Source organism: Alternaria dauci, chromosome 5, assembly GCF_042100115.1.
Source record: "Alternaria dauci strain A2016 chromosome 5, whole genome shotgun sequence".
Lineage (NCBI taxonomy): Eukaryota > Fungi > Ascomycota > Dothideomycetes > Pleosporales > Pleosporaceae > Alternaria > Alternaria dauci.
Genome location: NC_091276.1, coordinates 2,489,006 through 2,503,339, shown reverse-complemented (window position 1 = coordinate 2,503,339; position 14,334 = coordinate 2,489,006). Strand labels below are relative to the sequence as shown.

The window sequence follows — 14,334 nt, the reverse complement described above, 5'->3', positions numbered from 1 at the left end:
ATTTGACCTTGACGCGTTGTGTTGTATGGAGGAGAGCCAGGCGCATGGCCATAGCATGTGTGCATTGTTCTATTGCATGGCAGCAAGATCCATCGCGTGCCGATCTGTCCACTCTCTCGGATTCATCGTAACACCGAGAAGCTCAGAGTCTAGCGCATGAGATGATGCTACTAAAGCTACTAGAGCGCATCAATCGGCGGATGTGATGCTCTTCATTGCCACGACTTTACGCTCAACATTCTTTGACGTTGAAAACAAGACTCGGCGAAGCGAACAAGACTCTCTTGACCAGAGGACAAGCTTCTGGCCAAGAGTGTCCAGGGTGGCACTCGTTGGATCCTCCAAACGCCACAGTTGGAGTCATTAACCGCTGTACGTCATCACTTCCCAAAACTTCCACCAACAATGAACACCCTAGCGCCACGAAACCTGCCAATTTCCACACGCGATCAAATCCGACTGACACAATGATTAGAGTAGATGAATTTCGCTAATGTACACGACTTTGTCGAGCTGCAGGCTCTGCACAAATGAAACACGAGTGACGCAAATCCTCGCTATCCACGCATACGGGAGGCTTGGAATGATCGGTCATGACTGGAGTTTAGGAGAAGTCATACGTGCACGATGCTCGAGAAGATGATACAAAAGTTGGAGGGACGAGTCGCTTCACGATAGTCAGCGGAATCGGAACTTTGACCCCATATACGCGGCTCCACCATCTCTGAGGCAGCATGTCACCCGGCCATGGAAAAAATGGGGTCGGCCATGCTAAATTTATTAGGACTTGCGCCTAACATGTTCTAAACATATTTAGAACATATTTAGATATATTTATCTTTATTCTTATATATATCTATTATATTTTATAAGAATAAAGATATAAAAGATAATACTAGTATTATCTATCTTAAAATATAAAAAATCTTTATTTTAGATAGAGATATTGAGAAAAAAAGAACTTAAAAAAGTATTAAGAATATGTTTATGTAAGGGGTAGTTGTAGGCAATAGTATTTGCTTCACACTACAAGAGAATAGTGGGGGATAGCTCTGTATTCTGATAGTATACTGGGGGAAGTGATGATAATAATTCTTGCCAGTCTTCTTGCGCGCGAAGCGTAGGTTAAGAGCAAGTTCCTCCTCTGTGGAGATAACGAGAGAAGCAATTATGTTGGGACCTTAGTGCCCTTCTGGCCAAGCTGTGTCCTATACGTTACAGTTTAGAACACGTTAGAAATATATTTAGCCTATTACATAATCTATACTAGGCTATACTAGCATATACATAGACCTTTTTTAAGATTAAAATTACCTAATATAGCTAGGTTATGGCCGACCCTATTTTTTCTATAGCCAGGTGACATGCATCCTGACCATCTCTCAAGAATGCTGGGTCAACGTCATAATAACCCGGAACGTCGCGGATGTGCCGGGAAGCATCGAGAAAGATCCCTTTGAAGGATTGCAATTTCCGCAATTTCCGCAATTTCCGCGACCCACGTACAAACATTAGCAAGGTTTCTAGCGAGGTATCGGCGCCATATCGACATGACAGATTCCAAAAATACTGCGAGTCAGCGCTTGACGCAGATTAAAGATTTTCTCACTATGAACAAGACCGCGACTACCATACCCTGGGACCCGGATTCTACCAAATTTCTGACCAGAAAAGAGCTACCGCAAATCCCTGGTGCTCCGCCGGACGCTGCTTGGGTTTGGGGTGACAACGACTACGTGCGTGCGACCAGTCTCTAAGCTTTTCGCGAGATGTACTCACCAAAGCCAGCTTGGTCGTCTCAATCTCCTGACACCCACACGTGTAGCAGCGGCTGCAAGGGAGATTAGAAGTGGCGAGATCGTGCCTGTAAAGTGCGTGTCGCCCTTATGCATCTCGTGCGCTTCGGCTAATCGCGATGTAGCTTGCCCCTCAACGTACCGAATGTGCCTTCGTTTAGCCGCGAGCCCTTCAAGCATGAGATCAAGACCCTAGCGGAAGGACTTGTTCATGATGATGTGTACCATATGAACACCCAGTCCGGTACCCAATGGGACGGATTTCGACACTTTGCTCATATGGCTAGCGGTTCATTCTATAACGGCGTATGTGCAAGGTTCGCGTTTTTGAAGCAGCTACTAAAATACCACGCAGACTAAAGGAAGCGATATCACAGGCCCAAACGCAGACCTCCACAAATGCTCGATTCACCACTGGGCCGAGCACGGTGTCGCAGGACGGGGCGTTTTACTTGACTACCGCGGATACGCGCACAAGAAAGGCATCAATTATGACCCGTTCGACTACTACCCTATCTCGTGGCAGGACCTGTATCAATGCGGCCAAGATCAAGGAATAGATATCCGCCCAGCCGCCCAGGGTGGTGATATCAAGCCTGGAGACATGCTTTTCATTCGCAGCGGTTGGAAGGAAGCGTACGACAGCAAAAGCGATGAAGACCGAACCAAGGCTGCACTGCAGCACGGCAGCGGTAAAGACGGCGAAGACGGTCACCGATTTGCTGGAGTTAGCCAGGAAGAGAAGATGCTTGACTGGCTCCACGATTCTTACTTTTCGTCGGTTGCTGGAGATGCGCCAGCCTTTGAAGCATGGCCTACACACGAGAGTACGTTCTCACAATTCTTCTTTGAACAATTTTGGCTGACGTGGTTAGAATACTATCTTCATGAGTACATCCTCGCTCTCTGGGGCATGCCACTCGGCGAGATGCTTGACCTTGAGAAGCTTGCGCAAACGTGCCGCGAGAAGAACAGGTGGTTCTTCTTTTTCACATCTGCGCCAGCTAACTGCCCTGGTATGTTACCTACACGAGTCACGAGACTTTCTCGTCCACTAACGATGTCACAGGAGGAGTTGGCTCACATGTAAATGGCACGGCGATCTTTTAACTGGCTCGCAAGCATCTAGAAACCGTCTTTGACCTATTGTAAATATCGAGAACGATCAGACAGCTGAGTTCACATATCAGGCTTTCTTGCATGACAGCGACACTTCCTCTGGTTGACAAAGATCTAACCATAAGCTGTTTGTAAACACCATCACGCTGGAATGTTTTCCTTCAAGCTCCCAGACCTAGATTCTGGAAACGACCCCGGACATGTCACCCGCTTCTTTGGGTGCGATGTTTCCCCTGGAGCGGCCCGTGCACACGCGTCGGACCCTGGCGGAAGAGCTGGCGCGTCTAAGGTAGGACTTTCCATGCTCTCTGCGACTGGCAGTGCGTCGCTGTCCAACGGCACGTGCATCGCAACCTTTCTTTGTGTAGGCAATTTTTCGAAGCTCTGAATGCGACCGATATCGTCGTCGTGGCGATCGACAAGCATGTTTGTTGGTGGCGGCGGCGGTGGTTCGCGCGTCGGTGGGGCAATCTTCACCTCATTCACAGCGCCACCAGGTTGTGCCGTCGCGAACATGGACGGAGACGAAGACCCAAACTTGAGGCGGCTCTCTGGACCCTTCCCCTTTCCTGCTGCAGGAGCATCATCAGTCAGCTCAAGGTTTCCCGATGCATTCCCTCTTACTTCTTGGTCCGGGATTTTCGTCCAGCTGCTAGTAGCAAGCAAGTATTCATCGACCTGGTCGTGAAGCGCTCGATGCGCCTCTGCTCTTCGCGCCTCCCAGTCGACTGTCCTAATGCCGTACTCGATAGAATCTGCGGCAGCTTTTTCAGCCTCTCGAGTTGCCTTCTCACGACGATATTTGTAGCGCTCTTGTCTTATAGCCTCCGCTTGCATATTTCTGTTCTTGTAGCACTCTGCTGACTTCGAATGCGCATGGTATTGACAACGCGACAGTGGCGGAGGTTGTGCGACATGCGAAAGGCGTCGCGTAGCTGTATCGAGTGCGGTGCAGACGAACAGCTCCGGCAATATATACGGATCGACGTCCTCAAAGCCTCTGGTACTGTTGTCGACCCAGCGATCGACCAGGAAACGCTGCAGCATTGTTGGCATGAGCTGTCGCTTCTCGCCAAAAACATGCAAAATCGTATCGACGTCTGGACGCACATCCTTGACAATCTTCTCTTCAAGGAGATCCATTACCCGGTCGACGAACTCGAAATCCTCTAGCATGTACCCATGTATCGCCGCGTTTATCAGCGGCCAGCATGCGATCCACGTATGCTGTGGATTCATGCCGTTCGGATCGAAGTTGATATCGCGATAACGTGTCGGAATAATACCAGTGTGTCGCCACAACCGATGTAGTTCCGCAGCATCTGGGTCGATGTTTTGTTCTTTGAGTAATGACGCCAAGTCATCTCCGTCGTTTGCTGGCATACGAACCAAACGTCGCGTCAAGTAGCATGACTTTGCATCCTGTCGGCCGCATAGCACACTTACCATGGGTGGCCTGGGCCTCTCTGCAAGCCTCTCTGCGACAGGTGCTGGTGCTGCGGGCCCTGACTGTTGCGTGTTGGGTGACTCTTCCCTGGGGGCCGGTGACTGCTCGTGTCTTTGCACGTCCGTCTCAGCTCCATCAATGACATCAAAGTCTCTGGGCAACTCTCCACCTTCGAGAAGTGCGTGGTAAGGATCTTGCCTTATTTGCCTTTCGATTTCTGCTCTACGGCGGGGCTTCTGGTTTGGTACCTCGGTATGCTCACTTCCATCGAAAATTCGTTCTGCCTTCTTATTCTTCTGCCTTCTTGGGCTAGAAACCAGAACTCTGCTGGGAGAAGGCAAAGATCGTGCGTTTTCGGAAACCAGATATCCTTCCGGGCTGACTCCGGGGAAACTCGTGGGTATATGTGGAGGCATGCTAGCACGCTCGAGCCGTTTCTGTATCTCGCGCTTGTCCGATGATGACATTTTTCGACAATGAGGTTTTCCAATCTTAGTAGTGAAGCCATCCACCGCTTGATTGAGCCTGGTGGGATCGATCCTCTGGATTCCAGTCGTGCGCTGGGTTTTGTAATGAGGAGAATTGTGCAAGAGCACGAGTGATCATATCGACTAACATTATCGTGAAGGGCGCAAGCGTTTGTCATCGATAAATCTTGTCACGCTAGCTGTATCACACGAACACGCTCATGATCCACCGTGGTCATCAATCATGACTGGAGGCGGTCAATCATCGGAGCACGGAGACGGCTCAATCACAGTCATCCTTCCAACAAAGTCGGTGGTGAGCTTGCAGCTAGGTCATCAAGCTTCAGGCTTTCTCACTATGTCGCAGCCGCTTCCCATTCCGGTACTGTTGTCTTTTCCAACCGAGACTTCAGCAAGGAGTTGCGATGGTCTTGAGTGCCTCATTCTTCAAGTCAGTAACGTTTGTGTTAGCAGGCCGAACAACACTCTCAGAGCATTGCCCAACAGAGCACATCGATGTTGATTACGCCATAGCTGAACGCTCGCCGTACCTTCGAATCTACCTTCCACAACACGTGCGAGATGATCGACCATTACTACCTATTCAGCTTGGCGACGTCGATCCCGCTGGCTTCAAGCTCTACATCGAGTGGCTCACCAACGGTTTTGTTAGCTGCTCAGCTCAAAGATCGCTGCGTCTCAACTCTTGTATCGACCTTATCTACGCGCACATCGTCGGCTCAACGTTCTCGCAACCGCATTTCCAAGACTACATCATCGATACACTAGCCTCCGTCCTCGATCCAGCGCAAGCCTTTGATCAGGAGGTGCTCGAATTGCTGATTTTGGAGAAGCACGCGTCGAGCGTGTTGAGACGGTTCATCACTGACAAGATGTTTGGGCACGATAGACGGATGCTGGGGATGATGAGAAATTCTGTGGAGGATATTGTGACCGCATACAGTAATGTCAAGGGCTGTGAGTATCATATACACCAGGACGGCGTATGTTACAAAGCTGGAAAGACCAATGAGGTTGAAGACACTGCCGGGGATGCTAGGGTGGCCGAAAAGAAGTGGAGTATCGATGACGATCCAGAGCTGAATGCAATGGCTGCACAGTACTTGGGTAGGACGAACACGACATCGACTGTCACAACTGAGAAGTCATCAAAGATCTCGCCAAAATCGCCAAAGACCGTCGCTACCAAGCACCCTACCATCATGGGTGAGCGTCGAAATCGAAGACATAGCCGCGCATCACAGTCGAAGAGGCCATCCTTGCCTATCACGCATACATCGAATTCGCAGCATCAAGGCCGTATGGCCGTATCAAGCAGCTTCAGAAGTCCTCATCAATCGATTCGAGCGTTGTATAGCGATGCAGATATTGATAAACCGTTACCGCCTACGCCATCACCATCAACAAGCCAATTGCCGTCTTCATTTTCTTTCGATTTCGCAGTACCAATGCAAAGCAAGATGTATAATTTTGGTGAAGCAGCTACCAATACGCTCAGCACACAAGACTTAGTCCTCGAATGTCTCGGGCGTCTTCCTTCAGTACTATCTCGTACTCCGACCCATGACCTGGTCAATGAAGGTTTCGCCCGCTCGACATCTAACAGTTCCAGATCCATCGGTCCCCCATACGACCAGCTACCATCACGTACATCAACAGACTCTTTCCTTCCCGCGCCAATCCAGCCATTTCCTTCGCCAACCACCTCCGATGTCTCTGCAACTCACTCTTCTCCATCGGAAGATGACATCCCACTCTCACTCCGCCCCGGATCCACACTATCCACATACCATCCAACAAGAAACCTGACCTTCGCACCTCTACCAACACCAAAATCAACAATCCTCAACCCATCTCCGCAGAACGAGTACGTCCACACCACCACATCCCAAATCCTACCGCCGCCGGATATCGAGACCGAAACCACAAGTTCACACACCCCAATCCCGCCTGCCCAGCGACCTTATCACATATCCGCCACCTCACCCTCTCTTCCACACTTTTGCCCGCTGATAAAACGGAAACCTGCTCCTTTGCGCGGAATGGACTGGCTACAGCAACAGTACACGTTGTTTGCGTTACAAGGGACGCAAGGGTTTGGGCTGAGGAAAGGTGATCAGAAGAATGTGAGGAGGAGTCGGTTTCTGGAGATTTTGGGAAGTGTGGGGAAGATGGATGGGGATGGTGGCAGGGGGTAGGTTCAGAGGATGAGCCAGGAACTGAGGGGCGATATTCCTTGGTCGATGACAGGACCTGTTTGTTACAACAGCACCACAACCCATGGGAGCAACGTCGAGTGTGAAGGTTGTGTTTCATGGCTATAGTACAGATGCTCTCATGTTGAGCCAATATTATCCCTAACCATACTGGTATAGTCTCCCGTGTAATTGTGTCGAGCGTTTAATCCAATGCGCCGTGTGTATACCATGTATCCAATGCAGTTGAAACCGTGGTGCTCATGCCTATGCATGCAGTGTGTCCTTGAAGCCAGTATCCGCCTCTGCAGCCTTGCCATCCTCCTTGAACTCCCAAGCCAGGAACTTCCAGTTGAGTTCACTCGGTCGCCAGAATAGTCCGTTCTTCAGTCCGCTGCCCGCTGACGAGGAATCACCAGGGCCATCTGCTGTCATGCCGCCCGTGTGTGGCATGCGCTTGCCGAAGATGCAGCGGCGGAAGCGCGAGTGTAGGATGGCCATGGAGCACATGACGCAGGGCTCGTTGGTGAGGTAGATGTCGAGGTCGACGCACAGATAGCCGCTCGATGAGATGTTGTCTTTCTCGTAGTATAGCTTTTCGAGGCCGGTGAGGGGGTTGTCGCAGAAGAGGGAGCGGTCGAGGTATGCGGGGTCGGTTCCAGCAACGCGGAGTCTCTTCTTCGCTACCATGGCGATGGCACGGTGGACAGCGTGGGCCATGACATTGCCTGTTCCGGTGGGCGGTTCTGCAGTGCCGTTAAATGATCTCCAGCGGCAGTCGCCTGCGACGGCGATGATCTCTGGGGTGCTCTTGGTGCGGTCAACGACGACGACGCCAATCTTCTCGCCAAGGCACTGTTCTGATATCTGCTCGCCGGCCGCTCGTGCCAGGGCCAGCCAGCTGCCGGCCTCGGGTTGTATCTCCTCCTGGTTACGCTGTACGAGACTCGGATGGGGACCGTAAGGGTTGGTGTTCTTGTACGCGATGGGCCAGTACTTGTCGCTCCACTCGGCGGCCTGCTCAGCGGATATTGGTGCAAGTGACGGGACTGTCACATAGAGGATACGGGGCTGCGCAGTCTTGCCGTCGAAAGGCGGACAGGTGCGTATGAGAGCCGCGAGGTTGGCGTGCGACATATAGCGCGTCGGACACAAAAGGAAATAGCGAACTAAATCAAAATCTTTAGTAATAGTCACAACATGAGCAGCCTCACTGTCATCAGCGGCCGAGGACGACAACGAGGACGCAGCAGAAAGGGAAGCAGAGGGTGCAGGTGTAGCAGGGGAAGATAATAATGCAGTGGCAGGATCATCTTCGTCACCTCTGGGGAGCCTCGCGGGCGGGTAGAACTGTTTCTGCAGATGCGGCGGCAGATATTTGAACTGGACTACCCGGCGTAGATGGGAGATTTCCGATGTCTTGAAGTCTGGCAGGGCTGCTTGCACGGCACTGGAGGGGGGTTCCAAAGGTTAGCAGAGATCAAGCGAGTGCACCAGGAGTGAGTGGCTCACTCCTTGATAACATTGGCAAATTTGGCCGGCACCTCGACGACATAGACGCTGTGAGTCTCCAGGCTGGCGCGCACCTCGTCTTTTGTTCTGAGGGGGACGAGACGCCCTGCGAGGGGAGGTGGGCTGCTCATAGCATAGCCTGGTGCGTGGGTTAGTCTAAGAGCGCCGAAATGTGTCTACTATGCGTCGGATATGGGCTAAGAGGTTCGGTAGTGAGTCGAGTGCTGGGATGTTGGAGAGGTCGAGGGTTACGATGATGAGCGCGCAAAAGACGTGCACAACAAAACGCTCAGGGTCCAGCGGGGCGGCCCTGCTTATCTCCGACCTCCCCTTCCTCTTTCACCCTCACCAGCTCCTCGCCCAACACCCATCGAGCAGCGACAACATGTCGCAATGGAAGACTCAACCGTGATGCTGTGGGGAAAAGAGAAGGAGTCGATCTCGGGGTGATGCAGGCGACGGCCCAGCCATAGGCGCACCTCCCCGCATCATATTACAGCGAAGGACCGCCAATCATCACCCAACCTGGGGCCCCGCATGCACACATCCCGACCATTCGGTAAACTTCATCCAAACGCACCTCGAGAGTCGCTCGTCCCCCAGCATCTTGATCTGCCGATATGTAGGGCGTTGCACAACGACGTCGCTACCACTCAGCTCCCTGACAGGATGCCCAGGCCAATCATCTGCTGCGTGGTGCCCCACTGTAGTATAGACCGGCTCATGTTAGATATAGACCTTGTCCTCTTGTCTTCTCTCTCCATATCTTTTCATCTAGCGTGAACAGTCATGGACAGCAAGACGGGAACCACCCATATCGAGACCGCGCACGCTCGCGATGTTAACATCGTCCCCATCGACCAGGAAGCCAACGATGATATCCACCATGTCAATCTCTCCTGGCGGTCATGGATGGTCGTCTTTTGCTGTTGTTTCGCGTACGTTCAATAGAGCTACAATTCGTGAACTCGACTAACCTGCTACCTAGCGTCATGTCGCAAGTCTTCGTCGTAGTGGCTGCAGGATCCGTTCTGTCTTTCATCATCCGTGAGCTTGGGCAGCCTGCTCTTGCAAGCTGGATCATCCAGGTACGGCCACCAAAGCTCAAGATTGCCATGATAGCTAATAGGATCAGGGCCCGCTCCTCATGCAATCAGTCCTGTCTCCTCCCGTCGGACGCTTGTCCGATGTCCTGGATCGCAAGCTGTTCGCCACGATACCTCCTCTCATTGCCTGTGTTGGTGCTATCGTCTGCGCCAAAGCTACGAGCATGTCAATGTTGATTGGCGGCGGCATCCTCATCGGAACGACTCTTGCAACCATCTCCATCGTTCAGTCTATTCCTTCCGAGATTTTACCACTGAAGTACCGGCCTTTGGCGAATGGATTAGCAGGTGTGGCTGGAGTTCTGGGTGGCACGTAAGTTCTAGTTCGCAGAACAGCAGAGGATGCAGTGCAAGATACTGACACATTCGCAGTGTCGGAAGTTTAGCAGCCGGCGCTGTCACCGACCTCAGTGCTTCGGGCTGGCGCTACATCTTCTGGATCCAGGTCGGACTACACGGCATCACATCCATTGGTCTATTTGCATTCTATTGGCCCAAGAAACGCACCGATTATCCCCGGATGAGGCCCAAAGAGTGGATCTGGGCCTGCGATCCCGTAGGCTCCCTTCTGCTCGTTGCTGCTGCTACTTTGATGCTTTTGGCACTCAACTGGGCAGGCGGCGCCTACCCGTGGAGTAATCCACACGTCTGCGCCAACCTCACTGTAGGAATTGTTCTGTTCATCGCATTTTGTCTCTATGGTACAACTCTCCCATGAACTGAACTGTAGCTGGAAGCTAACACAAGTCAGAATGGAAGGGTCGGTCTGACGGCATCGTCGCGCATGTATTCTTCTCCACCGGGCCGAACTTCTGGCTGTCGACTTTTGCTTTCGCGATTGAAGGCTGGATCTACTACTCCGCCATTAATTCAGTTACACCACAGCTCATTCTCAACGTCGGATTCGAAGACAACGCATGGGATATCGCTATCCGACAGTTGTCCTACAAGATCGCGTCAATCTTCACCTCGCTGGGAGTAACGTGGTACGCAACCAGGTTCAAAGATCTAAGTAAGTAGAATCATTCTCTTTTTTCGTGCAACAACTGACATCAAATCCAGAAACACCGATCGCCGTAACATTCGCCATCATGTTCATCGCAACCGTTTGTTTCTCCTTCATCAAACCAAGCTGGGGAACCGAGCAAATCATCTTCACGGCCTTGACAGGCATTGGTTGCTCTGGCCCACTCACACTCCTCGTCGCTTGCATCCAATTCACAGCACCCCACGCCTTCCTGTCAACAGCCACGGGCCTCGCCTTCTCCGCACGAGCCATTGGTGGCGCCTTCGGTACCGCCGTCATCTACGCTATCGTAAATTCCCGTATTGCTTCGCATCTCGCCGGAGATGTTGGTTCTGCTGCCATTGCAGCTGGCCTGCCCGAGTCTTCGGTGCCCGCGCTTTTGAAAGGCATGAAGGGGAGCTCAGTGACTAGGTTCAGAGGCGCTGGTGTGCCTGGCATGAATGAAGACATTATCAAGGCTGCCTGGGATGCAAGCCATTGGTCGTATGCGCGTGCTTATAGACTGGGTTATTGGAGTGTAGTGCCCTTCGTGGCGCTTGCGACGATTGCAGTGCTGTCCATGAAGGGCATCAAGCATTTGATGACTGAGCATGTGGAGGCGACTGTCGAGCATGAGAGCGAGGACGAGGGAAAAGGTCTCGGTAAAGCATAGCTTTGATTTGCATATATATAGTGTTGTTACAATGGAGGACGTCTTCAACAACGTCGAAATGATTCCTACGTTCCACCATCCGAGTTGAAGTCCGCATGCTGTTGCAAGGGAGAGGAATCTTCTCCTTTTGTACGATGCAAGCATATCTCAGTGACAGTAGGGTGAGTCAGACCGGCCATTCAAACCTAATTCTGGATTGGCTCCACAGTCGAGGAGATATTCAGCGACATCGGGACTGTTCTTCCGTTTAGCGAACTCGTATGCTGTCATTCCTTCCGAGTTGACATAATCAATATTCGCCCCAGCATCGAGCAACATCTTGACTTTGGAGATGGAGTCTTCTTCATGTTGAGAACACGCCATCATGAGGGGAGAACGATTCGAATAACTGTGAGGATAGAGATTGGGATCAGCGCCGGCTTCAAGCAACGTCCGAATACAGTCGATATCAACAGGATATAATGCCGCATAACACAAGGCTGTCGTACCTAGCCGCGCATCGCGTTCATCGACATCGACGCCAGCTGCCACGAGAAGCTGAACTAAATCAGGTTTCGACGACGTGACTGCTCTGCTTAGTAGTGTGTTTGTATGGATATACCGCGAGTCAGGAGACCTCGTATCAGCTTTCGCCTCGAGTAAGACCCTGGCAGCCTCAGTCCGCCCCCTCATGGCAGCCCTGCTTAACGGCGTTTCTCGGGCGAGGTTTTGTGAATCGATTGCTGCTCCATTGTTTAGAAGAATTTTGACAAGATCGGCGTAACCCCTCCCCGAGGCAACATGCAGGGCGGTGTCCCCTCTGTCACAGTCGTCGATGCGCGTATCTATGGAAGAACCATGTGTGAGCAACAGCTCAACGATGGCTTTGTTCCCTGCCTCCGCGGCAACGTGCAGGGGCGCCCGGCCATATGCATCAGTTTGGCTCGTATCAGATCCTCGCTGGAGCAGTACGACAGTAGCTTCCTCAAGACCCAATAGAGCTGCAATGTGAAGTCCAGTGGTCCATGGCTCCTTGTTATTGCCAAAACGTAGATACGTGCGTTTTCGATCGTGATGCCAACAACCCGCATAAAGAGAAGCCTTCATAAGAGGAATTCTTTGTGTAAGGAAGTCGACCACTCGCTCCAAACTTGACGGAGCTCGGCGAGCATGGCGGGCCCAGTTCATCGCAGCGTAGACGTACCAGGCACTATCATCTGTAGGATCCAAGTGAGCGGGGTCCGCGTAGCAATTCAAACACAAGTATGATAGACAAACGTCTGTTATCATGGCTTCTGCTTCCGGGAACCAGTGGTCAAGTGTACGCTCGAGGTACTCTTGCGTCGTGTAGTGAACAAGTCGAATGATGTTACTATCCTCATCTACAGTAACTAAACCAAGACATGAAGCTATGGTGTCGTCGATATCCGGGTAATTATCAGGATCCAGTTCGAGCTCTCCGACCTCAACGCCCATCGCCATTTGAAGTTCCAGAGTCGAGAATGATCTTTGGGCGCAAGTAAGGAAAGCTAGAGCTTGCTTTGCTAACCCCGTCTGTTCAGGAAGTTGGCCTTTGATCCTTTCCATTGCAGTGTCGTATGCAGAATCATAAGCGTCGGAACCAGTGGCAAGCCGATCTAAGGCGAGACGAACTGCCTTTGGTGATCTTTTCCCAATTAGAGAATCAAGATGTAGCTTTGCCAAGAGAAACCTGGGGCTTAATCAGTAGGGTGTGGAACCAAAGCAAATGAACGTACATTCCGCGAACGGCTTCCACAACTTTCGAGATGATTTCTTCTTGCAGTTCTGCATTATTGCGCGCAAATCCTGGCAGACGAGATATGTTCTCGGAGAGGTACTTCCGCACATCGCTGCTGTCTGCTTGGATCTCTAGCATGGAAGCTGCCTTGAACTTCTCCGTAATTTCAGGTATGAAGCGTGAGGTGGCCAGTAGGTTGATACCACATGTCTTTTGGAGGTCTTGGACTTTCGATAGCAACGCTGTACGACAACCATGCGACGCAGAGCATTCGTCAAGAGCATCTATGACGATGAAAACCCTGGAGTAGCTTGCTGCCACTTGTTGTAGAGCCCTGGCCATATTCTCTGTCCTACTCGAGAAATTCTTTCGTCCTTCGTATAATTCCACCACATGTTTTGGCAACGACGCTTGTGGTTCTAGGAGCTGTCGCAACAGACCTGAAAGTAGGGCGTCTGACGTCTGCTCGTCCTGGCGTCTGTAGTTGCAAAACAGATGAGCTAAGCCGACAGTGGCGTCGCTGCAATACCGCTCCCACAAATCGGCGTTGATGATGGAGGCCGACACCGTCTTGCCTGCACCCGGGATACCCGGACAAAATAGGGTGCGATCGCTGGTGCTGAGCCAGTCTTGGTAGGCTTGTGACTGCAAAAGCCATCCGCCGGTGCCAGCTTGCCGTCGACTAATAGCATCTCGCTGTTGTGAGGCATGATCGACAGGTGTCAACCAATCTAGTATGTTTTGACGCTTTTCCGCGGCTTCTTTCGTGTCATGACGCTCATGCAGACTGTCGACTCTTCCCTTAACGCCGTTCTGGGTAATCTGAATTGTCTGCAATTCTCCGCTAAGATTTTGCAGTGTAGAAACAGTCGTTTCCATGTCCAGTTCCAAGACGGCCTTTAGTTCCCTGAGCTCATCTTCGTTGCGCTTTGAACGAGCGTTGATTTCGATAAGAAGTTGCGTGGTATTTCCATGTAGAGCCAGCGAAACCATTGCCATCTCGCCATCAATCGCCTCTACTAATCTGCCCACGTCTCTCTCTTTGAACGGCCATCGCAATTTCTCGCCGACGCCATCCCGAGAGGACAATGCCACGGCTGTCAGGCTCAATGCTTCGTGGAGGCGGGCCAGCGGAGTAGAGAGTATCTTCAGGGTTTTAGACCATTCTTCGACTTCTTCGGAGTCGGCTGCTTCGTCTTGCAACTGCAGTAACAGGCTACTGCAGCCTCTAATCTTGGACCGGAGGCGTGCTTT

The 14,334-nt window shown here is 51.6% G+C and overlaps 3 protein-coding genes across 3 annotated transcripts; 2 read left to right on the top strand and 1 right to left on the bottom strand.

Moving 5' to 3' along the window:
* Positions 1–1,610: 1,610 nt before the first annotated feature.
* ACET3X_006264 (uncharacterized protein) lies at positions 1,611–2,906 on the top strand (the record flags this gene model as incomplete). Its single annotated transcript, XM_069452456.1, has 6 exons — positions 1,611–1,736; positions 1,789–1,871; positions 1,922–2,102; positions 2,152–2,623; positions 2,672–2,812; positions 2,866–2,906. The coding sequence occupies 6 exons, from the start codon at positions 1,611–1,613 to the stop codon at positions 2,904–2,906; spliced, it is 1,044 nt and encodes a 347-aa protein (XP_069306624.1).
* Positions 2,907–7,312: 4,406 nt separating this feature from the next.
* ACET3X_006263 (uncharacterized protein) lies at positions 7,313–8,688 on the bottom strand (the record flags this gene model as incomplete). Its single annotated transcript, XM_069452455.1, has 2 exons — positions 7,313–8,495; positions 8,558–8,688. The coding sequence occupies 2 exons, from the start codon at positions 8,686–8,688 to the stop codon at positions 7,313–7,315; spliced, it is 1,314 nt and encodes a 437-aa protein (XP_069306623.1).
* Positions 8,689–9,346: 658 nt separating this feature from the next.
* On the top strand, positions 9,347–11,342 carry ACET3X_006262 (uncharacterized protein; the record flags this gene model as incomplete). Its single annotated transcript, XM_069452454.1, has 6 exons — positions 9,347–9,495; positions 9,546–9,645; positions 9,693–9,976; positions 10,036–10,364; positions 10,415–10,675; positions 10,726–11,342. 6 exons carry the CDS (start codon positions 9,347–9,349, stop codon positions 11,340–11,342), a joined length of 1,740 nt encoding a protein of 579 aa, XP_069306622.1.
* Positions 11,343–14,334: the final 2,992 nt, after the last annotated feature.